At 39.2% G+C, this 24,524-nt stretch overlaps 1 protein-coding gene across 8 annotated transcripts in view; it reads left to right on the forward strand.

The window, feature by feature from the left end:
* Nucleotides 1–24,524, forward strand: part of LOC120528043 (zinc finger protein 345-like) — a 55,553-nt gene that overhangs the window by 26,080 nt on the left and 4,949 nt on the right. For 7 of the 8 annotated variants that reach the window (XM_039752013.1, XM_039752017.1, XM_039752015.1 and 4 more), the window contains 2 exons: nucleotides 2,875–3,237; nucleotides 6,818–9,518. In XM_039752013.1, the coding sequence (XP_039607947.1) occupies nucleotides 2,875–3,237; nucleotides 6,818–8,829 (2,375 nt within the window). In that variant the 3' untranslated portion in view covers nucleotides 8,830–9,518. Of the gene's footprint in view, nucleotides 1–2,874; nucleotides 3,238–6,817; nucleotides 9,519–24,524 lie in introns of those variants that run through there. The other variant, XM_039752018.1, reaches the window with a different exon arrangement.

Consider the following 24,524-nt stretch of genomic DNA (forward strand, 5'->3'; position numbering starts at 1 on the left):
ATTTTTATATATATATATATATATATATATATATATATTATATATATATATATATATATAATAATATTTAAAATCCATGTCTGTCTACTTTTCATGAGAAAACTACTTAACGGATTTAGATCGGGTTTTTTTTTCTATAATTTAATCATAGTATCATAGTTTGCTTGCAGGAACAATTTATTTGGATGAATCCGAGAGAGAGGCTGCAGGCCGAGGGAAGGGTGAAGCGTGACATCAGGAGTGGGGAGCCGGGCGGGGTCCTCCTCACTCACGTGCCACCCTCCATTTAAATCATCTCACGCCACGATTTGGAGCAGAGCTTGCCTCTGCTTAGCTAGTGATACCTGTTTGTTTATTGATGTTTAAAGTTTGTCCTGTTTTACTACTATGCGGGTGGAGCCACGAGGTACAGCTGGTACTTTGTAAAAAAACAAAGTTAGTTCATTTGCCAGAAGAGTAATGTATTAATCTGAAGAGAAGCTAAAGGAATTCTGCTGTGGTTTGCAATATTAGCAATCAAGTAAAAATCAGGGAAATATGATTTTTTACATTGAATCTCTGTTCAAAATCATTTACTTCAGTTACTCCAGACTGGACCATCTTTAGCCTGTGATGGCTATTGTGAGAACATTGTTTCAAGAGCTTCCAGAAAATTGGGCCAGTTGATATTTTAGGCTATGTTATTTTTTTTTTTTTTTTTTTATCCACACACATTGTCTCAGAATTGTGTCAAGGGCTGCCCTGATCTAATAGTTACATCTCACTATTGTAAGACAAAAAATCAAAAACGAAAAAGTCTTCCAGAATTTTTAGGTGAAGCAGTTGCCCAGTAGTACATAATCACTAAAGTCAATATGTTGATATTTATTGTTAAGAAAATGCCTGACATGGTTAAAGATATTAAAAAGGAGTCCCAGCCATAGTAAGGCATATATGCTCTCCCCAGCCTGACCTGACTTGACCTGATGGAGGTAACAGATAAGTTTGGTATTCTCAAGGCTATAGTTTTTTTTTTGTTTTTTTTCACTTGCATGATATATATTAGTCTTCTATTTGAAAATGCATTCTTAAGTGAAGCATATTTTATAAAATCTAAAAACATAACCAGCCCATTCTTGTGTTTTATAATTGTGATTAAAGGTGCCAGGGTCCTGAAAGCTTTAAAGTTTCCTGAATACATCCACTTCGAAACAGCATAGGTTTCGACTTATTTTGTCCTTGCTCTTCATTGTTAGCCTATTCAAAGGTGTCTAAATGCTTTTCTTTGTTTTCTTAATTATTTTCTTTTCTTGTATCACTGTTATCATTCTTGAGAATTTAAGTTTTTTGTCTCTGTATTTGATTTCTGCCTTCCATCTGATTGTATTATGGTGAGCTCTGGAGGATTAGGCGGGTTCCATCATGAATTAAAGAATGAATAGAAAACATTCTTTGTTAAAAAAATCTTAAAATCTTACCAGAAGTCATTTTGGAACTTCATAACTTGATGAAGCAGGCAGCTCTGCTTTTAGACACAATACAGAGTTGTTGATTGTAGTAACTGCTGGTCTAAAGTCTTTGTTGTTTATGCCCAAATTTAGAAACAAAGATGACATTTCCTGTTAATCTTACACAAGTAAAATCAAATTAACCAGTCACTATAATACAATAGATTTTTTTGAAATTTTCTTGGATTAGTTTTTTACAGAGGTCTACATAGATAGAGAGATAGATAGATAGAACAAATGTTATTTGTTCCTGGGGACAAAATTAGTTCAATTACATTTACTGTAAATGTTTGCCAGCTTTCTTCAGAGGCTCAATTTGAGAAACTTGTGTTTGCAGACCTGAAAGTGTGCCTGATGCAGCTATATTTACTGCATCTGATTTACACAAGTACATAGAACAATTTAAAGACACCTAAATATTTTAAACACATAAGTAACATACACATAGACAGATAGATAGATAGATAGATAGATAGATAGATATGATAGATAGATAGATAGATAGATAGATAGAACAAACGTTATTTGTCCCTGGGGGAAATTTGGCATTCTTACCATTATAAAGCCGTAAAAGCATTGTAACAAAATGAGTGTAAACAAATGAATCATTTACTCAGACATACTGCTTATCTATCTATCTATCTATATATATATATATATATATATATATATATATATACTGTAAGTCAATGTGTGTATGCTCCAGCATCACTTCTGAACAGCAGGAGCGATTTTTATGAAACTTGGTACACAACTTTCTCATTAGTCGACTAAAAATACTGTAGGGTGAAATCAACAATAACCCACCCCATTCTGGGTAGGGTGGGGGGTGATCTTGCGATCTTGTATGCACGTTATCATTCAGTTGAACTGGAGGTGACTACCAGCATTCTTTATGTTTGTGCTCCACCGCGTGCCCCTGTTGCTTTTGAAAGTAGAGTTGGCCGGTTACGAGCATCAAGTGGATGATAACATACATACCAGTACAAGACCATAAGACAAGCACATTAGTGAGTCTTCATTGTTTGTTAATTTATTTTTATTTGTTTTTTTTTTTATTATATTTTTCTCGAATAATTTTAAAAAATAACACTTCATTTTCCTCCCGGGCAATGCCGGGTATTTCAGCTAGTTTACTATATATGTCCAACTTCAGCTTTCTTGTTTGTTCCACCACCACCTCGACCACAGTACTTGCTTTGTATTGTCTGTCATAGCTTTCTGTGCTACAGTCAATAAAAGTTGTCCATGCAAAACTGGTTATTTTTTTATTGTTATTTATTACTCATGAAAAGGTTGAACATTTACTTTAGACTTGTCATTTTTAAAGTATATTCTTTATATTTATAAATGTTTGCTCTGTTTGGTTTTGCTTTTTTCCATACAGGAACTCCTAAAGATTTTTTCCATCATGTGGAGAAATCCCCTCACTCTAGCTTTGGCCTTCTGAAAACAGAAGAGGAGATCTCCACGCCTGGTTCTGGTTACAGTAAACATGATGACACCCCAATGAATGTTGCTGTGGTCTCAGGGTGTGGTGTTGAGCAGCAATCCATTAACATCAAAGTGGAGCAGTCCATCAATATTAAAGAGGAGCTCTCTGAACTGGAGTGTTCTTTTGTTAGTCAAAGACAGTCGATTGCTGTTGAGGGCACAACTGGAGATACTTTTGCTAACAAAGTTAAGGAAACCACTTGTGAGGATGTTCAGTGCAAAAGGTTATCCGCTCAACAGGAAGAAGAACACGAAGGTGAGTCTAAAAATATATTATATATATAATATATTTCGGGCGGTATGGTGGCGCAGCGGGTAGCGCTGCCACCTCGCAGTTAGGAGACCTGGGTTCACTTCCTGGGTCCTCCCTGCGTGGAGTTTGCATGTTCTCCCCGTGTCTGCGTGGGTTTCCTTCGGGTGCTCCGGTTTCCTCCCACAGTCCAATGACTTGCTGGTTAGGTACATTGGCGATTCTAAATTGTCCCTAGTGTGTGGGTGTGTGTGTGTGCCCTGCGGTGGGCTGGTGCCATGCCTGGGGTTTGTTTCCTGTGTTGGCTGGGATTGGCTCCAGCAGACCCCCGTGACCCTGTAGTTAAGATATAGCAGGTTGGATAATGAATGGATGGATAATTTATTTCACCCCTTTTTTCTTTAGCATAATTTTGCTTCTGAACATTGTCAAGAACATTCAATTTCAGAGTGTCAGCTCTCTTCTACATTGTTAACCTCTTTTTTTTCACACAGGTTTTGTAGTCCTGCTTTTTCAAATAACTTTAACATAATTAAAATGTATACACTTTGTGACCACACTGACCTTTATGCAGAGTTTGAAACTTTTTCCAACAGCATAGAGTGATTTTATTATGGTATGGACTATAAAATGTTCCAAAAGTGTGATGCCAGAATGTTGACTCGTGTCAATTTGTCCCTTAGACCTTATTAACCAGTTCAGTTTCTGTCCATTTTATACTACTTTTAAGGTTTGTTAAATCATCTTTCACTTATGATACCTCTTCAGTAAATCAAAGTAATGGGAATATACATTTAGTGAAGGAGTTATGTTGTGAAGGTATATTACATCATGACATATTTCTATTTCTATTCAAAAATTCTATATATTAGCAATTGGAAATAAGCATACAGAAAGAAGTATGTTGTTTATGTTAATCTAATACATAGTATTTTAGCAAGAGGAAAAATTAATTCATGTGAAGTATGAAAGAATTTATTGCATTTTCTAGTTTGCATAGAAACATTATACATTTTATACTAGCTGGGGTGAGAAACTGGAAAGATGGAAAGAGAAAACGTTATTCTCCTTAAACTTGCTGCATTTAGCACATAACTGTTCTTTATACTGGAAAGCTTCTCTGTTTTCAGTATTCTTGCTTTTTCCTTCTGGTACAAAGAACCTCAGATAGCAATAAACACATCCATAGGCTGCCTTGGGCTGTGACAGAAACAGTAAGAGGAAAGATTTATAAAAGAAGAAGTTAAATGTAAGGCCAGAATCAAACCTGGGTTTCTGAGTTGAAAGACAAGGATTCTAACCATCACAACCACAGTCGCAATCTGAGTGGTGCTCTTTTTATGTATGTAGATCACACTATAGTAATTCAACACTGTTTCACAGCTTTTTCTGATAACTATCTCCAAACTTTGCTGTAAATCTACAGTATACTGGGAAAAGTAATGGTGTTTAGACTAATGATCAGTGATTGCAATGGGGTGAACCAGCTGTAGGTTTATGACCACATGTTCTGGTCTACAGCCACCTCTGCTTTTCACCAGTGGGACAAAGTCAAAAGTTATATATCAAAAACCTAAATTATTGTAAGAAGTACAGGGGATCCAGAAAGTATTCAGATCCCTTCACTTTTTTCATATTTTGTAATGTTTCAGCCTTATACTAAAATCATTTAAATTTACTTTTCGCAACATCAAAAAACATTCAATACCCCAGAATGCCAAAAGTGAAAACAGAAATTCAATTGACACAAGTATTCAGACCCTTTACTCCATACTTAGTTGTAGCAGTGATTCCAGACTGGAGTCTTCTACGGTGTGAGACGACAAGCTTCACTCACCTAGATTTGGAAATCTTCTTGCCATTCTTCTCTGCAGATCTTCTCAGGCACTGCCGGGTTGGATGGAGATCATTGGTGGACAGCGATTATCCAGAGATGTTTGGTTGGGTTCAAGTCTGGGCTCTAACTGGTCCACTCAAAAGACATTCACAGAGTTCCCCCTATAAGCCAATCCTGTGTTTTCTTTGTTTTGTGTCATGTTGGAAGGTGAACCTTCAGCCCATTCTATGGTCCAGGATGCTCCTGAAGGAGGTTTATATTAAGGATATCACTGTATTTTGACCATTTGATGAGATCATAACTACATTTTTACACTGTGAAACACACAGAAGCTTTCTATTATACCACCTTTGGATTAATACAGCTATTTTTACACTGGATGTATAGAGCATTCAATAACTTATCTTTGGCTTGCACTTATATGACTGCTGTGACATTTATCTTATGTCATGAATTTATATACTTGCAACATACAAGTACCACTTTAATGCATTTGTAAATAAATTAATGTTCTGATTTTATTATTGTGTTAGTTTGTTTTTTTAATTTTTACTTTTTAACTACTTACCGTATATAATGTATACAAAATGAACCTGTCCCCTTTTGTGCTAGAGCAAGAGTTCCCAAACTTTTTTTGACCGCAAACCCCTTTACCAAAAACTTTTAAAACCGTTGACCCCTAGTCATTTACTTTATTTACTCAAATTAATATATTTGTACAGTACTCAATATTAGATATTTCACTAGATATCAAACTTTGCATTTTAATCACTTGTAATTAATGATTGAAAAAGATAAAATGACTACAGAATATGGTATTATCTTATGCAACATTTAATATCGAAACCTGCATTAACAAAAATTTAAGCAAAAAAATAGTTTTTTTTTACATTTTTGACAATTATGAAATAAATATGTACTGTAAATTCAAAATAAGTACAAATAGTCCAAGCTGTACTGTCTGCGTTTCTTTTTTGGTTCAGTCATATTATTATCTGAAGAAATAAAAACTTTTATTAACAAACAATTTCAACAGCCGCTGTGATATAAAAAAGCAATAAAGTATGTACTTACTTGAAACAGAAGATTTTTGTTCAAACTTGAATAAATAAACTGTGTCCTCTGATTTTCTTTTTTGTAGTACTGCTCCTCAATAAATAATTATATTCAAAGTTCAAATCACAAAAAAGTACATGTCACATCAAAGAAACCAAACCAATTTATAGTGTTTTATGAAAGCATGGCCGTACAAGACTGATAGATTCTGCTAATATTGAATATCCGTCGTCTCGTCCCACTGCGAGCAACTGCGAACGTACAACGGTTTTTCATGTCCGCGCTTGATTTGATACATTCGATAAGACAATGCACAGACATGTCTGTGCTACGTGTATTTTCATGCATTCTTACGTGTGACTCTTTTAATGACACATTTTACCTTTTCGTTTGCAAGTTTGGTATGTAATGTGTTTTTTGAATTATTCTATTTCTTAATTAGGTACCTATTGGAATCATAGATATTTTGAAGTAACAAACAAATAGCAGTAGTACTGGGGTCTATGTTTGCTGTCGTCGACCCCCAAATTTTTTTATCGAAACCATCGACCCCTAGAAAGTTCAAATCGACCCCGGGGGGTCGATATCGACCACTTTGGGAACTCTTGTGCTAGAGTGTTGTTTGAAATGATGCATGAACCTTTATCACCATGTTCATAAGTGAAAATGTTCCTCTGCTGTCTTTTCACACAGGATCTCCAGAAGTGTCTTTCCATGCTGTAGTGGAAAAGGTTAAAGTTGCCCTCGGCCCTTTGGAGTTGGGCAGCATGACTTTGCAGAGAGCTGCAGACACTGGCACTATGAAAACTAAAATGGAAATCCCGGAGCAGATTTCTGATAACAGTAAGAAAGATGATATTCAAATGAACTTTTCTTTAGAATCAGATGGATGGATGCAGAAGCAATCCATTAGCATTAAAGAAGAGAAGTTAATGAAGATTAAAAAGGAGGATTCTGATGAAGAACATGTTTCCAGTATTAACGGACCAATGCAGCCTGTTGCACCTGAGGAACAGATTATTGTAGATAAATATAATGAACCTCAATTAGGGGCTTTGAATGGCAGTGGGTTCTCATCCCAAGAAGATGTTGGAACTGAATGGGAGCATTCAGATATAGAAAAGCTGAGAAACAATTTTATACAGAATAATTTGGAAAAATCACAACAGATTTGTGATATGAGCAATCTGAAACATAATAATGATAATTCCTCAAAGGCCATTGCTAAAGTTTCCCACATCAAAAGTCAAGAGAGAACTCATATGGCAGACAAACCAAACCAGTGTTTGGAATGTGGAAAAATTTTCAGGCATTACAAAAGCCTAAAACGTCACCAGATCATTCACAGTGGAGAAAAACCATACAAATGTAACGAGTGCGGGAAGAATTTCAGGCAGATTACAAGCCTTAAGCACCACCAGGGAATCCACACAGGAGATAAACCATACCAGTGTTCTGAATGTGGGAGGACGTTTGGCTACAATAAAAGCCTGAAACGGCATCAGATAATTCACAAAGGGGAAAAATTGTACCAGTGTACTGAATGTGGAAAGAATTTTACGCAGACTGCAACCCTGAAGCGTCACCAGAAAATTCATACGGGAGAAAAACCATACCAGTGTTCTGAATGTGGCAAGACATTCATCCAATCGACCCATCTTAAATATCACCAGAGAGTTCACTCGGGAGAAAAACCTTTCCAGTGTACTGAATGTGAAAAGACTTTCTTTCAGGCCGAACACCTTAAATGCCACCAGAGAATTCACACAGGAGACAAACCCTACAGCTGCAGAGAATGTGGAAAGACATTCAGCCACAATAAAAACCTTAAATACCATCATAGAATTCACACAGGCGAGCAGCCCTACCAATGTCCTGAATGTGAAAAGACTTTCAAACGGGCCACAGAGCTAAAATCCCATCAGAGAATTCATACTGGAGAAAGGCCATACCAATGTACGGAGTGTGGAAAGACCTTTAATTGGGCTACACAACTGAAATACCACCAAAGAACTCACACGGGGGAAAAACCGTACCAATGTAATGAATGTGGAAAGGCTTTCACCGGGGTTCCTGGACTTAAGTACCACCAGAACGTTGAATCAGGAGATAAACTCTACCAATGTACTGAATGCGGAAAGACGTTTACCCAGAAGACCTGCCTTAACTACCACCAGAAAATTCATAATGACGAAAAACTGAACCAGTGTAATGAATGCGGAAAGACGTTTAAGTGGGCTGCCCAACTTAAATACCATGAGATCATTCATACAGGGTTAAAGCCATTCCAGTGTACAGAGTGTGGCAAAACGTTTAGACGGAACACCGAACTTAAGTATCACAAGAGAATACATTCGGGAGGAATCCAATACCGATGCAGTGAATGTGGAAAGACTTTCAGCCACAATTTACGCCTTCAGCAGCACCAGAGAATTCACACAGGAGAAAGGCCATACCAGTGTACCGAATGTAGAAAGACATTCAGTCGGATTGACAACCTTAAAGTGCATGAAAGAATTCACACAGGAGTCAAACTGTACAGATGTACTCAGTGTGGGAAGACTTTCAGTCGAGCTAAACGTTACAAGGAACATGAGCGGATTCATACTGGAGAAAAGCCATACCGGTGTAAAGAATGTGGGAAGACTTTCAATCGGGCTGATAATCTCAAAGTCCATCAGAAAATTCACACAGAAGAACACTGAGTGGTGAGAGATACTGTACACTTAACATTAGAGTACAGTAAATTATAGAATGGTAGATTATTGCCGGCCCTACCACCAATTGGTGCCTATATCAGCCTGTTAGTGGTCATCACATGTGTATAGCCTACCATGCTAAAGTGTGTATTGCTAGTTGTGTTGTAAAGGATAGGTGTTACAAATGTCGGCTACTCAAGCTATAATGTCCACTAGAAGGGAGCAGCTCTGTTTCCTAAAAGTTAAAACTTCACATGGACAGAAAATCATAATTCGTGAGGGTTTTGGGAGACCTAAATAAGCTCTTCTGGGCCATAGTGTATTTTTTTTACCTGTAAATACATCTCTGGGAAAGAACTGAAGTAAAAGTTACTTCTAATGTTGTTAAAACAGTTTTTTCTGTGTTGTTGAGTAAAGATGACCAAGTGATGGAACATTTACAAAAGAAAACTCTTCTGGGGAAAATCTGCCAAGAGATGCCTATGAGCATACTAGCTGATGTCTTTAATTTAAAGTAACTCTGTAGCTTGTGGTAGATCAGCCCTAACACAGAAGTCCCTAAAACACACACGTTTGTTGTTCTTTCCAGTCCTGAGCACAACACAATGCAAAAACCCAACAATGCTCAGTCCTTTTCCTTTTCTCTTCTATTATTGCCGCCTCCACTCCTCTCTCGCAAGCTCTTTCCTCCTCCTGCCGACTCCAGCTTCCCGAATGGAGTGAGGCGGCCTCTTTTATACTGTACCCGGAAGTGCTCCAGATGCTCCCTGGTCAACTTCCGGCAGCATTTCCGGGTGTGGCAGAAGTGCTGCATGCCAAGGCTCAGGAGCTGTCCAGGTACGCACTATTGGTGGCCACGGGCCCCAGCAGGGTTGAGTGTCTAAGCCACGGGTGGTGAACTTCGGTTCTGGAGGGCCACAGTGGCTGCAGGTTTTCATTTTAACCATCTTCTTCATTAGTGACCATTTTTTGTTGCTATTTATCATATTTTGCCTTTGTTTTATTTAACTTGACTCAGGCCCCTTAGTTGTCTCTTTTCCTTAATTAGCAGCCAAACAATGAGACACAAAATGAGCCGCCACATGACCACCTCACCTGCGCCTGTCACAAAATATCTGAAAATAAAGAAAGGCGAAGGCCTCAGTAGCATTAACCTCTCAGCTCACCAAAACATTTTGACGGTGTTCTTAGAAAAAACAGAAAAACAACAGTTTTCAAAATGTCTGCATGTCTGAATGACAGCAGCAACAAGCCATGGAATTAAATAACGGGTTTAATTTACAGCAAGAATCAGCTACTCAATAAGAGATTGGTTGGAGTTTGAAATCCCAGTTTTGCTGATCATCTGTTGGCTCGTTTCACGTCTCATTTCTGTTTGACTGCCATTTAATGAAGAAAAGAATCAATTCAGAGAACTGAATTCTTAACAACAGAGCTATTAAAATGAAGGGAAAAGGAGTTAATTAGCAGTGAAAACTGATCACTGATTAGGAAAAGGGTTAGAATGAAAACCTGCAGCCACTGTGGCCCTCCAGGCCTGGAGTTTGACACCCCTGCTCTAAGCTCTAAACCTGTGGCCCCGATGCAACCCAGGGGGCTGCCCTCTTGTGTCCCGGGGGAGGTACTGCTGTTGACATGTCCTCAAAAGGCCGTCCCGAATGGGCAAGATCCAGACTTTAATATTTTGCAGTCGATTTATTACAAAATGAGATACATTTGAAGAGTATTCTAAATGATCATTTCTCATAACAGGTAACACTCTACTATGGACTAATAAATTAATAAATGTGCAAATAAATAAAATTACTGTGAAATGTGAGCATAAATGAATAAATGTGTCATGAAATGTGACCATAAATAATTTGTCACAAAATATGTGTTTTGTTGCTCAAGTCCGTAATAGTCCTCCAAACACATCATGAAATACAGCTTGGAATAAGTAGACAGGGTGGACTGTAGCACATACTGTGCTTTGATTGTGGATTGAATATACAGGTTCAGCTCCCCATATCTCACACTGGCTCTTTCGCTTTGTGATCATTTTCTCCAATACACAATAAAGATCTGCAATCTGTCAGACATTCAAACCACATAAAAGAAAGTGTTCTATTGACTCAGCTGGAATGGCAAAAGAATGGCGTCCAGGGCAGGTAACTTTGTCATCTGAACTGACGTGTAGCCTGGTCTGTTGCACCAGTTCTTCGATGTTTTCAAAATAAGTTTCATTGATATCGTAGTCTAAAAGGGCTGCCAATATTGTAATTTCTTCTGATAAATTTTCAATTTTCATGCTGAAATACCTGATGCCTTCAGCAGAATCCATATAATCAGTAGTAAGTAGTAAGCATTATTTTTTTTATTAATTCGTATGCTGTCTAATTTCCCTCCATCACCCACACAGACATATTAGATAGATAGATAGATATGAAAGGTACTATATATTAGATAGATAGATAGATACTTTATTAATCCCAAGGGAAAATTCACATAATCCAGCAGCAGCATACTGATAAAAAACAATATTCAATTAAAGAGTGATAACAAGGCTCTGGCCCTCTGTGGACCTGAATTAGAAGTAAATTCATGTTTATGTGTTGGCACTTTTATTCTTCTCAGTTTATTTAAAAAGATGTAACAATTTTTATTCTTTCTCTCCTAAGTTACTCAATTCTGTTAGGAGAAACCAAACTGTAAGAGGCAATCCTAGAAAATGAATGCTAATATTACATTCACATAAATTTTTGCTTAATTAAATAGATAGATAGATACTTTATTAATCCCAAGGGGAAATTCACATAATCCAGCAGCAGTATACGGATACAAAAAATTAATATTAATATTAAATTAAATTAAATTATAATACGGTGGTGCAGTGGTAGCGCTGCTGCCTCACAGTTAGGAGACCCGGGTTCGCTTCCCGGGTCCTCCCTGCGTGGAGTTTGCATGTTCTCCCTGTGTCTGTGTGGGTTTCCTCTGGGCGCTCCGGTTTCCTCCCACAATCCAAAGACATGCAGGTTAGGTGGATTGGCAATTCTAAATTGGCCTTGGTGTGTGGGTGTGTTTGTGTGTGTCCTGCAGTGGGTTGGCACCCTGCCCAGGATTGGTTCCTGCCTTGTGCCCTGTGTTGGCTGGGATTGGCTCCAGCAGACCCCCATGACCCTGTATTCAGATTCAGTGGGTTAGAAAATGGATGGATAAATAGTAATAAAAATGCAGGTAAAACAGACAATAACTTTAATGTAATGTAAGTAATGTTAGCATTTACTCCCCCAGGTGGAACTGAAGAGTCGCATAGTGTGGGGGAGGAACGATCTCCTCAGTCTGTCACTGAAGCTGCTCCTATGTCGCTGGAGATGATCCTGTTCAGTGGATGCAGTGGATTCTCCTTGATTGACAGGAGCCTGCTCAGCGCCCGTCGCTCTGCCACGGATGTCAAACTGTCCAGCTCTGTGTCTACAATAGAGCCTGCCTTCCTCTCCAGTTTGTCCAGGTGTGAGGCGTCCCTCTTCTTTATGCTGCCTCCCCAGCACACCACCGCGTAGGGACGCCAGCCTTCTAAGGAAGTATAGTCAGCTCTGACCTTTCTTACATAGAGCATCAGTATTGGCAGTCCAGTCCAATTTATCATCCAGCTGCACTCCCAGATATTTATAGGTCTCTACCCTCTACACACAGTCACTTCTGATGATCACGGGGTCCATGAGGGGCCTGGGCCTCCTAAAATCCTTGGTCTTGCTGGTGTTCAGTTGTAGTTGGTTTGAGTCGCACCATTTAACAAAGTCCTTGATTAGGTTCCTATACTCCTCCTCCTGCCCACTCCTTATGCAGCCCATGATAGCAGTGTCATCAGCGAACTTTTGTACGTGGCAGGACTCCGAGTTGTACTGGAAGTCCGATGTATGTTGGCTGAAGAGGAACGGAGAAAGTACAGTCTCCTGCGGCGCTCCTGTGTTGCTGACCACAATGTCAGACCTGCAGTTCTTGAGACACACATACTGAGGTCTGTCTTTAAGATAGTCCACGATCCATGCCACCAGGAATATTGAATTAGGCATGAGTATTCTACACAAGGAGATTCACCAATCAAAGCACGGAATATGCTAAAGCCCTCCATCTCAACTTTGATGAGTGAAAGTGACAGTTTTATTTCAAGCCATATTTCATGATGCATATGGAGGATTTTGTGGGAGATGCCCGGGTGGGACATCCTGAAGATGGAAGGAATGGGGGAAGGCAGCTATTTGTGAACTCTGCCTCCCCCAAAATACTAGATGGCAACTCACCTTGGAATGCAGCGGTGCACCAGATTCCTGCAGGACATCCCTGGACTTGGAGTTCAGTTTCTCAGCCCTGTTGGGTGTCACGGGTGCTGCCAGGGGAAGCTGTGAAAGGATCTGGGGAGTCACGCTTCCCTTGTAGCCCCAAAGCACTAATGGATTACGAAAACGGAAGCCTTAAAGTACTTCCGGGCTGATTAAAACCTGAATTCTCTGACTGACCCAGAAGTGCTGGGAAATCACATAGGAGGAAGAGAAGAAGCACTTCTGGATCAAGAACTATATAAAGGACGACTGAAGACCCAGTAAGCAAGCTGGAGTTGCGTGGAGGTGGACGAAGCTTACTGGGAGGTGTGGAGGAGAGAATTGAAAATATCATTGTGCCTCTTGGAGAGCACTATTTAGAAAAAAGAAGAAAATAAATGACTTCTTGGTGTTTTTAACCTGTGTCCTGCGTCTGCCTGTTGGGGTTAAAAGGGGCAACAGTGACCCCTAGCGACCACTCATTTACAATTATTATGGCCAAAATTAAATAGGCAACAAAAAACATATTTCGTGACACATGTATTTATGCTCACGTTTCAGGACATTTATTAATTTATGCCCATATTTCATTACACTGTCATTTGTGCATTTATTTATTTAAATTTGTCTGTTATATTCTTTCAGGATGCTCAGTATTTTACTTTAAAAGGCACAGCGGGCACACATTTCACTTTAATGTCTCAGAACTTGAACTCATGAGTATTTTTGTCTGTAAAGTTTCCAATATTTTAAACAGTTGTCATTTTGTCATGTTGTTTTTTAATTTAAAATTTTAAGCTACAGATTGTATAGCCCTGTAATTTATTGTAATAACGTGACTAGGATGACACAGAGCCGTTTTGGATTAGCACTTCTCTTCGTATGCCTATCATTATTAGGCTGATTTTTTATCACTTTTTTTAATGTGCTGTTTTCACAATAATATGTTTATTAAACTTTTATGAATTTGCCAGGTTATGGTGCTGTTGTAAAATAAAAAGAATGTGGTGATCACTGTTTTAATCACAATAAGAGTTTAATGTCAATTAAAAATCCTTTTATGAAAAAAAAAAAACAGCATCCTGTGATTCTTCATATCTCTTTCTATTTTTTTGTTTTACCTTTTTTTCTTTTTCATTCATCTTTACTTAAAGGATAACTTTGATATTTTTTCAAGATAAAGTTATTTTTTCGCAATCGTGGTAGGCTATATTTTAATTTGCCTCATACATTTGTGTTCTAAAATAAACTGTTTTTTTTTTTCTCATAAATTTTAAAAATTCCCTGTCTGTTCTTGCAGCTTACCCTGGGGTTCAAGGTTCATGTGAAATCTTCTTTAACCACACTGGAAAATTTAAAAAGAAAATCACTTGATTTGGGTACACTGTATCCTAATATGAGAAGCAATGAAATTAGTTTGTTTTTATGAACATAAATGAACTAATTTCATATCACCACCTAACAAATTGTGGCAGTTATACTAGAAATGGACGCATAAAGTTTACAAACACACTCCTCTTCAGCCGAATCAACTTAATAATAATAATAATATGGTGGCACAGTGGTAGCGCTGCTGCCTTGCAGTTAGGAGACCCGGGTTTGCTTCCCGGGTCATCCCTGCGTGGAATTTGCATGTTGTCTACATGGGTTTCCTCCGGGTGCTCCTGTTTCCTCTCACAGTCCAAAGACATGCCGATTAGGTGGACTGGCGATTCTAAATTGGCCCTAGTGTGTGCTTGGTGTGTGGGTGTGTGGGTGTGTGTGTGTGTGTCCTGCGGTGGGTAGGCACCCTGCCCAGGATTGGTTCCTGCCTTGTGCCCTGTGTTGGCTGGGATTGGCTCCAGCAGACCCCCGTGACCCTGTGTTCGGATTCAGCGGGTTGGAAAATGGATGGATGGATGGAATAATAATACATTTTATTTATATTGCACTTTATATTTTAGCAATCTCAAAGTGCTACAGAGTAGGAATAATAAAAGAAAAAACTTAAAGTAACTTTTACTACAAACCATTTTTTAAATCTTAAAAACATATTCATTTTGAGTAAAATTAATCAAAGATAATTGGGTAATGCCAATATTCTTTAAAATGAATTATATAAATGGTGCTCTTAAATAAAACAATGAAATCTATTCATATTGTTTATATGCAAATTACTCTTTTTAATATGACACACAAAAAATTTGAGTCAGTTTTGCTAGAAATGGATATGTAAAAACCTTTAAGACCTGCTCACTTTGAGCAAAGTCAATTTAAGTTTGCGGAGTAACAGCAACAGACCCCAAGAATCATTGTTTGAGTGGGTTTCAAGATGAAAAAGGCATTCTATTTGGTGGGTCATAGATGGGAACAACAACAATACAACATTTATTTATATAGCACATTTTCATACAAAAAGTAGCTCAAAGTGTTTTGCATAATGAAGAAAAGAAAATAAAAGACAAAATAAGAAATTAAAAAAAGACAACATTAGTTAACATAGAAAAGGAGTAAGGTTCGATGGCCAGGGTGGACAGAAAAAACAGAAAAAAAACTCCAAACAGCTGGAGAAAAAAAATAAAATCTGCAGGGGTTCCAGGCCACGGGACTGTCCAGTCCCCGTAATCCCCCCAGTACTCCCCGGGTAATATAAGAACAGGTGTTACTCTGTTAATAGTAACAGCTAGGCATTCAGAAGAAGCAAAAATGCCAAGACTGGAATCTTTACAGTTCATCTGACTTGAGAATTAATTTGCCAAGCCACCACCTTCCTTTTCTTTGGGGACAGAATGAATTTGGAATGGCTGCTTCATTTAGCATGGAAGCTCCACCACTGCTAAGCCATGTTTCACTCACAATAAACAAATCTGACTTTCTAGCAGTAAAAAAACATTATTTACATAAGATGTATTGCTAGTCAATGCTCTAATATTAAAAAAAAAAATTTAGAATGACACACAGTGGCACAGTGGGTAGCGCTGCTGCCTCGCAGTAAGTATGTGGGGCATAGTGATTTGAGCTCCATGATTAGAGGGGCATGGTAGGAGAGAACGATAACATAATACTTTCAGGATTTGATTGTGTGCAAAACATTGTTATCTGGGGCAGCAGGGTGGCGAAGTGGTAGCGTTCCTGCCTCACAGTAAGGAGACCTGGGTTCGTGGAGCTTTCATGTTCTTCCCATGTCTGCGTGGGTTTCCTCCGGGTGCTCTGGTTTCCTCCCACAGTCCAAAGACATGCAGGTTAGGTGCATTGGCAATTCTAAATTGCCCCTAGTGGGTGTGTGTGTGCCCTGTGGTAGGCTGGTGACCTGCCTGTGGTTTGTTTCCTGCCTTGTGCCCTGTGTTGGCTGGGATTGGCTCCCAGCAGACTCCATGACCCTGTAGTTAAAATATAGTGGGTTGGATTGAATGACACAGCTAACAGACTGCCAGACATACCAGTTAAGTTGTTCAGGTTTGCACCTTATTTGTTTCTGCAGGCGGAGTGGTGACTCTGTGGCTAAGGACTAGTTCTGGTATCTGGGAGGTTGTCAGTTCAAAACCCAGTTCTGCCAGAAGGGACCCTACTCCATTGGGCACTTGCACAAGGCTCTTAACCTGGAAATTGCTCCAGGGCTTCTGTACAATGGCTGACCCAGCACTCTGACCCCCAGAAGTCATGCCAAAATACAATTTTCCCTAGGGGATTAACAAAGTAAATTAAATTAAAGCATCAATACTAGTGTGTGTGTACATCTTTAATTACACAGCCTTAAGCTGTTTCGTTTCATATTTTAATATGTGCAAATGACTATTGTTAAGTAGTCTTGAATATGTTATTGCTTTGCTTAAATTGTCTGTGAGAATCCTGGAATCTTGCCTACTGTGTGCAGGCCATCCCATCGAAAGAAACATGGTCATTCCCAAAAATCCTATTACATTCACATAAATTTTTGCTTAATCAGATAGATAGATAGATAGATAGATAGATAGATAGATAGATAGATAGATAGATAGATAGATAGATAGATAGATAGATAGATAGATAGATAGATAGATAGATAGATACTTTACTTTATTAATCCCAAGGGAAAATTCACATAATCCAGCAGCACCATACGGATACAAAAAACAATACTAAATTAAAGAGTAATAAAAATGCAGGTAAAAACAGACAATAACTTTGTTTAATGTTAACGTTTACCACCCCCGGGTGGAATTGAAGAGTTGCATAGTGTGGAGGAGGAACGATCTCCTCAGTCTGTCAGTGGAGCAGGATGGTCACAGCAGTCTGTTGCTGAAGCTGCTCCTCTGTCTGGAGATGATCCTGTTCAGTGGATGCAGTGGATTCTCCATGATTGACACGAGTTTGCTCAGCGCCCGTCGTTCTGCCACGGATGTCAAACTGTCCAGCTCCATGCCTACAATAGAGCCTGCGTTCCTCACCAGTTTGTCCAGGCATGAGGCGTCCTTCTTCTTTATATTGCCTCCCCAGCACACCACCACATAGAAGAGGGCACTCACCACAACCGTCTGGTAGAACATCTGCAGCATCTTATTGCAGATGCTGAAGGACGCCAACCTTCTAAGGAAGTATAGTCGGCTCTGCACAGAGCATCAGTATTGGCAGTCCAGTCCAATTTATCATCCAGCTGCACTCCCTGGTATTTATAGGTCTGCACCCTCTGCACACAGTCTCCTCTGATAATCACAGGGTCCATGAGGGGCCTTGGCCTCCTAAAATCCACCACCAGTTCCTTGGTCTTGCTGGTGTTCAGTTGTAGGTGGTTTGAGTCGCACCATTTAACAAAGTCTTTGATTAGCTTCCTATACTCCTCTTCCTGCCCACTCCTTATGCAGCCCATGATAGCAGTGTAGTCAGCAAACTTTTACACGGGCAGGACTCCGAGTTGTATTGGAAGTCCGATGTATATAGGCTGAACAGAACCGGAGAAAGTACAGTCCCCTGCGGCGCTCCTGTGTTGCTGACCACAATGTCAGACCTGCAGTTCCCGAGACGCACATACTGAGGTCTGTCTGTAAGATAGTCCATGATCAGTGCTACCAGGTATGAATCTACTCCCATCTCTGCCAGCTTGTCCCTAAGGAGCAGAAGTTGGATGGTGTTGAAGGCGCTAGAGAAGTCCAGAAACATAATTCTTACAGCACCACTGCCTCTGTCCAAGTGGGAGAATTAATAATTCAGTAATTATAATTGAATGTTAGTTTTACATAGATATTTAGATAATAGAAGATTTAGTTTATTCCTTATAAGCTAACATGTTAATGGAACATTCTTAATACTCGGCTAGAAACAGAGAGAAACATGGACTGTTAGATACTACAGATTAGAAAGAATTTGCAAACGGAGCAAACGTACTGCTAAGTATGTCATATTCTATATGTATTCATATTCTATATTAATGTATGTACTGATGTATATCGTGCCAACATTGTAACTTAACGAAACTCAACTAACAACAACATTTATTTATATAGCACATTTTCATACAAACAGTAGCTCAAAGTGTTTTACATAATAAAGAATAGAAAAATAAAAGACACAATAAGAAAATAAAATAAGTCAACATTAATTAACATCGAATAAGAGTAAGGTCCAATGGCCAGGTGGGACAGAAAAAACGGCTGGAGAAAAAAATAAAATCTGTAGGGATTCCAGACCATGAGACTGCCCAGTCCCCTCTGGGCATTCTACCTAACATAAATGAAACAGTCCTCTTTGGATTTAGGGTTCTCACGGAAGGACTTGATGATGATGATGCTCACGTAGACTTCTGCCTTTTAATCCATCCATCATTGTTGAAGCATCATGAAGCTTTGAGTAGGTGGAGGTGGCGCAGGCCACCACCACAAAGAAACCGGAAAAAGAAAGTCATTTACTACTTTAACGAGTGCAGTTTCTGTGCTGTGATTTGTTCTAAAACCCGACTGAAATTTATCAAGAATAGCATGTTTATTGAGGTGGTCATTTAACTGCATAATGACTGCCTTCTCTAGAATTTTACTTAAGAAAGGTAGGTTAGAGATGGGTCTAAAATTTTCAAGAGCCGAGGGGTCAAGATTATGTTTCTTAAGAAGGGGTTTAACTACAGCAGTCTTAAGAAGTCTGGGAACACCCCCGTGTCTAATGACGAATTTACTATGTCAAGACATGAGCTTTAACCTCCTTGATCTTACAAGCCATACTTTTGGTCATTAGATTTAGGCTTGGCTCATATTTACAATTTTCATCCTCTGGTAGCAATTTTTTTAAATTCTTAGTTTTTGTTATGTCTTGGGTGAAATAGAAACAGGGAAAAACAGTGACCAGAAGATGAAAGCAGTAAATGTGAGCTCAGCTTAAATCTGATAATCAAAAGTATGTCCTATCTTTCAATAAAGCCAAGAACCCTAACCAAAAATCAAAGTCAACAACAAATCAAGAATTATTTGTACCAGAAAATCAAACATGAAAGCACACCAATGAAAAAGTCTTTCAATTTTATCCAAACCAGGATAACAGTAATTGAAAAGTGCCAACCTTTATACTGGTGACCAAATGACATCACAGGTTGGGACCTCTGGTCATCAAATAGTGGCAACCACCCCACCAAGAGTATACAAAGATATAAATAAATGGTGGTTTGTGACGGTGCAGATTAGCTCCATGCTCCCACTCTTCTTTGGGAGACCATTGATACCATAACCAAGATGAGCTGGGCAGACATACATAGCAAGGGGTAGGTGCAAAAGTTATAAAGTGCTTTTTTAAATTAATCCAAATAAACAGTGCAGTGGAAAAGATCAATAAATAATCCAATAAAAAACAGTGACTGTGGAGGTTAAAAGTTAATCCAATAAATTGTTTATAAAAACAAAGTTAAAATTCCCAGGCAGGAAACTGTCCTTTAAAACCCCATCCCCGGTGTGTCCCTTTAATATAGACGTCTCCTCAGCTTAGCCCCAAATGAGACCTTACAACCAAGAAGATACCTAACCTGACAGTTCAGCCAAGCTTCTCCACCAGTTTCAGGTCCCTCCAGCACATGGCTCCCAGTAGGACAACTCACCAAACCACCTTGCTTCTAGGCCTGGGCCCATGCAACCATCTGTGGTCCCAGCAGAGCACCATGCTGAGCCTCAGACTCCTGCTGCGAGGCTCACGTACGTGTGGTCCATGGCTCCCCCTTAGGCCAACACTCCGAGCCTTCTTTCACGTGCAGCTCCTGCTGCCTTTTTCCTGGACTTATATGGCAAGTTGCTCCATCAAGCACTGTGTCATTCCAGCTCCCGGATCACTCAGCTGGAATGATCTCGTTTAGCCCCTGAGCGCTGGCTGCCTGCCTTCTCTCGCTCGCTCTCTCTTGTTCGCTCGCTTGCACTGGCTCTCTACGCCTCCTGCTTTCTCTCTGTTCTCTGACCTCAGTCTCCATTATTTTTCCTGTCTCATTCCAGTTCCCTCTTATAAGCCTCCGTGGGCACAGCATCTCATTTGCGGACGATAGAAAGCCAATGGAGCAATCAAGACAGACCACATCCTCACGTGCAGGTGTGCTCCGTCTCAACTACCCCACCAACCTCCTGTAGTCGCTCGAACACGCACACCCACAGAGATTGTGCTGGCTATTCAATAATTTAATTATTTAAAAACAGACCCCAAGCTACTTGTCTTTCTTGAAAAACAAAATTGCATCGGAAAAGACACAAACTAAAATCAATATTGCCCAATATTAACCTCACATAAAATTCAAGTATAGAAATGTGTTCTGTGGTGCTCAAAAGCCCTAATGGGCAATTCAGAAAAAGAGACATAACAAAACAGACAGAATTAAATTGGAAATCCCATCATGACAGTCGCAACACCAATGTCCTTGAAGTATATTAAAAAAAAATGATAATTACTTTTAAGAACAGCCATAAAATTTAGTGGTCCAAAAGCACAAATTAAAAGTATGACTCGTTTGGTGCTAAAGCAGATGATGAATTATGCTGAGTAGTTTGCATCCAATCACATGATATAACAAAGCTTTTTTATTTGAAAACGAAGTCCAGAATGGACACTTTACTTCAATCAGTAGTCTGCTCTGATGTAAATTTTTTTAGGGATGCAAGTTCAATAACTAACCAAAGGGACGAAATTAAATGCTGGTGGAGTTCCATATTTTGATTAATTTTATTGTCTTATTTTTGAGAAAAGTAATGTCATCTGAATATCTATTGTCTTTTTCCATGGACACAAACTCATCGACGTTTCAGGAGGGATTCTGAGGGATGAAAAAATATGTTGGTTGACTGATTACTGTATTTTCACTCACATTAATAAAAACATAGTCCCAGTGTACTCCAGGGAAATGATGATTTTTCTGGTGTGTTTTACCATGCTTGTTATTTTGAGCGGACACTACTTTCAATTATGATCATCTCCTCCTTGCCTCAACATCTGCATACATTGTGTACCATATAAGGTCTCTCATCTTCAGAATGACCCGTGTCTTCCATTCTGTCTGGATCTGCTCTCCTTTTTCAGCCATTTGTTCTTGATGAAGCTTTTGTCATTCAAAGATCTTAACCGTCTCTTGAATTTAACTCTTATCTTTTCATTTGGAACTACTGATTTTTTTTTAATAAAAGGAGCTGTAAACAATTATCATCTTTACCTATTGATTTTCTGCTTGCGTGTCCCAGTTCTTCTCTTCCATCGTGGTGTCAACCCAGTCCGACAATAAACTGGAGATCTTCTTACTACAATAACTCAGCCTAGGGCAGTTGTCCAGACCAGTCAACTTTATGTTTTTGGTCAATATCTGGTATCCTTTTGAAAATTTTGTATACTGTATCAGTAGTTCCACCTCGATAAGGTTTTGTGTTGATTGATTACAAGTTAGCCCAGCACAGAACATTCATTTTAACATTACAGCATCAGTAATTTTTTTTTTTACTTTTTTTTATCAAGGAGCACGTTGAGGAAACACAGTTTGAAATTGACAACCATAATTTCATACTCATGTCTTCAGTTGTGTCTGTCTTCCACAAACTAAGGCTGCACCATATTGCCAGACTGAATACTCTCACATTACAGGATCTGAGCGAGCGAGCGGGAGTGTAAGTCTGGAGGAGATCAGTGAGGTTGTGGAGAGCTTTAAATGTTCAGAGCGGTATTTAGTATTGTATTCTGTAGTTAACAGGGAGCCAGTGAAGTTGAGAGAGAATAGGTGTGATATGTTCCGTGGATTTAGAACAGCAGGTTATTATCCTGGCAGCAGAATTTTGAAGAAGTTGTAAGCGATGGATACGTTTTTGTGGGATGACAAATAGAATACCATTACAGTAATCTATACGTGAGGTGACTCGGGCATTAACCAATACTTCAGTACTGTGTTGCGTAAGAACAGGACAAAGTCTAGAAATGTTTCTCTCAGTGGCCCTCTCAGGTCCGGACCGTGGACGTTACAATATGAATACATTTTTTTTAAAATGGAGTGCATCGAGCCGACTGTGTTTGAGATCAGTGTATAATTACGAAGCATTAATAAATTGTAACATTTTATCTAAATCACACATTTTATTAAAGTTACAATAATAATACTAATACTACTACTACTACTACTACTACTAATAATAATAATAATAATAATAATAATAATAATAATAATAATTGTATTCCCCCTATTCATGAGTTTTTCACAACTTTCTTTTCAATCTAGGATTGTTACCTACTTTGCTCTCCATCTATTATGGTACTTAACGTTTTGCAGCAGTCTACTCACTTGACCGCAGCGGAGTCGCGACAGTGGCGAACACACTTCCGGTACTTACGGGCGCCACAGTAACTGGAAGGACGCGAGAAAGGCGTTTGAAGTGCACGATCAAGCCCTCTCACCAAGAGAAGTGCCAGCGCACCCAGCTGCCGGAAGTTGGAGAGTGTGTGTGGATATGTAACTGAACAGAGCGCTGAAGCACAAAACAACTATCATCGCACTGCGAATCTTATGGAAGAAAATGGACGCGAGAGAAACATGTCGGGCAATGAGGGAACGACTCGCCGGTAACATGGAGCATATCATGAAAGCGACTTCCCGGACTATCCTGGACAAATTGGGAGAGTTGAGGAGTGAGGTGATTCACCTAGAAAGTGACATTTGGAAGACAGGAGACGCCTTTGATGACTTTTTGTACCTCGTAGCGGAGGGGGCTGTGCAGGCAGCGATGCAAATACTGATGATCGAATTTGAAGACTTTATAAAAGGGAAATTTGTACATTTCCAAACCAAAATATCAGAATATGAAACCGTAATTGAAAGGTTGCGGCAGTGTGTTGAAACATCCAGGAGTAGCCTGGGAGCAAAGCGGGGAGGTGTGATTTGTGCAGACGGGATCATAATACGACAGTCGCAGCCCAGGGAAGATCCCGGAGGTCCTGGAGCTGAAGACGGTCAGTCTGTCACGGCGGGCGGTTCGACGCGTCTGGCTAGTGGATGCAAACAGGAGCCTGATCTGTCAGACTCCGCGGAGATGAAGAGCAACTGTAGTTTAGTTGATCTTAGCACAAGCTGCCCGAGGTCTTACCGAAACTGTGAAATGAAGAGGAGCCACAGAAGCAGAGATCAAGGTGCGTTTGTGCTTAACACTGAGAGAGAGGGCGTGACCACGAGCAGTACAACGTGCAATTCACATCATTAATTATAAGTAAATCCTTTACTTTAACATCCGTTTTATGATCCTGATTACTGCATTAGTTGGGCGCAAGAGCCGGAGCCTGACCCGATGGCGACACGCGTAAGGCAGGAACAAACCTTGACTGAAATACGAGTTCCCTGCAAGGATATTTTCGTTATTTATATTTTCATGCGTGCTGTTTCGGCATCACAATTCCCCATTTTGCTTCTTATATATCATGATGCACATTTTCGTTTGAGCGTAATTCGATTTATTTTGATTAATAATTAAAACAGAAGAACACTGATTCCTGGCAGTAGTAAAGTATATGCACGCATAGATTATACAATAGCTTTTTAATACATGGCGTAGCCTACTTGATAGGATTCATGTACGGAAAAGTAAATTTTTTTTTTTTTTTAGCAACTTGACTTCCACAGTAAAGCCAAATTTACCTAAGCACACTTTAAAATGACTCAAAGCAAACAAGCAAACGAACCTTGGTGCCTAATTATGTTTAACAAACTACTAAAAGCGGGCATTTACTTTTACATCCTGTCTTATTTTTGTATATTTTAGAGGAGTTATTTTAATAGTGCCTTTGATTCCAGACAATAGAAATGTTTTGTGGTGAAGAAATTTCCCCCAAAAAATTGAGAAGGCATTTCAGTTTTTTTTTTTTTTTGTTTAAATAAAATGTATCCTTTTTTGGGGTTTTATTATGCACAGCAGTTTTCCCTATTTAAAATATACAGTATGAAAACAATATTAAAGAGTGATAAAA

Source organism: Polypterus senegalus, chromosome 4 (assembly GCF_016835505.1).
Source record: "Polypterus senegalus isolate Bchr_013 chromosome 4, ASM1683550v1, whole genome shotgun sequence".
Lineage (NCBI taxonomy): Eukaryota > Metazoa > Chordata > Cladistia > Polypteriformes > Polypteridae > Polypterus > Polypterus senegalus.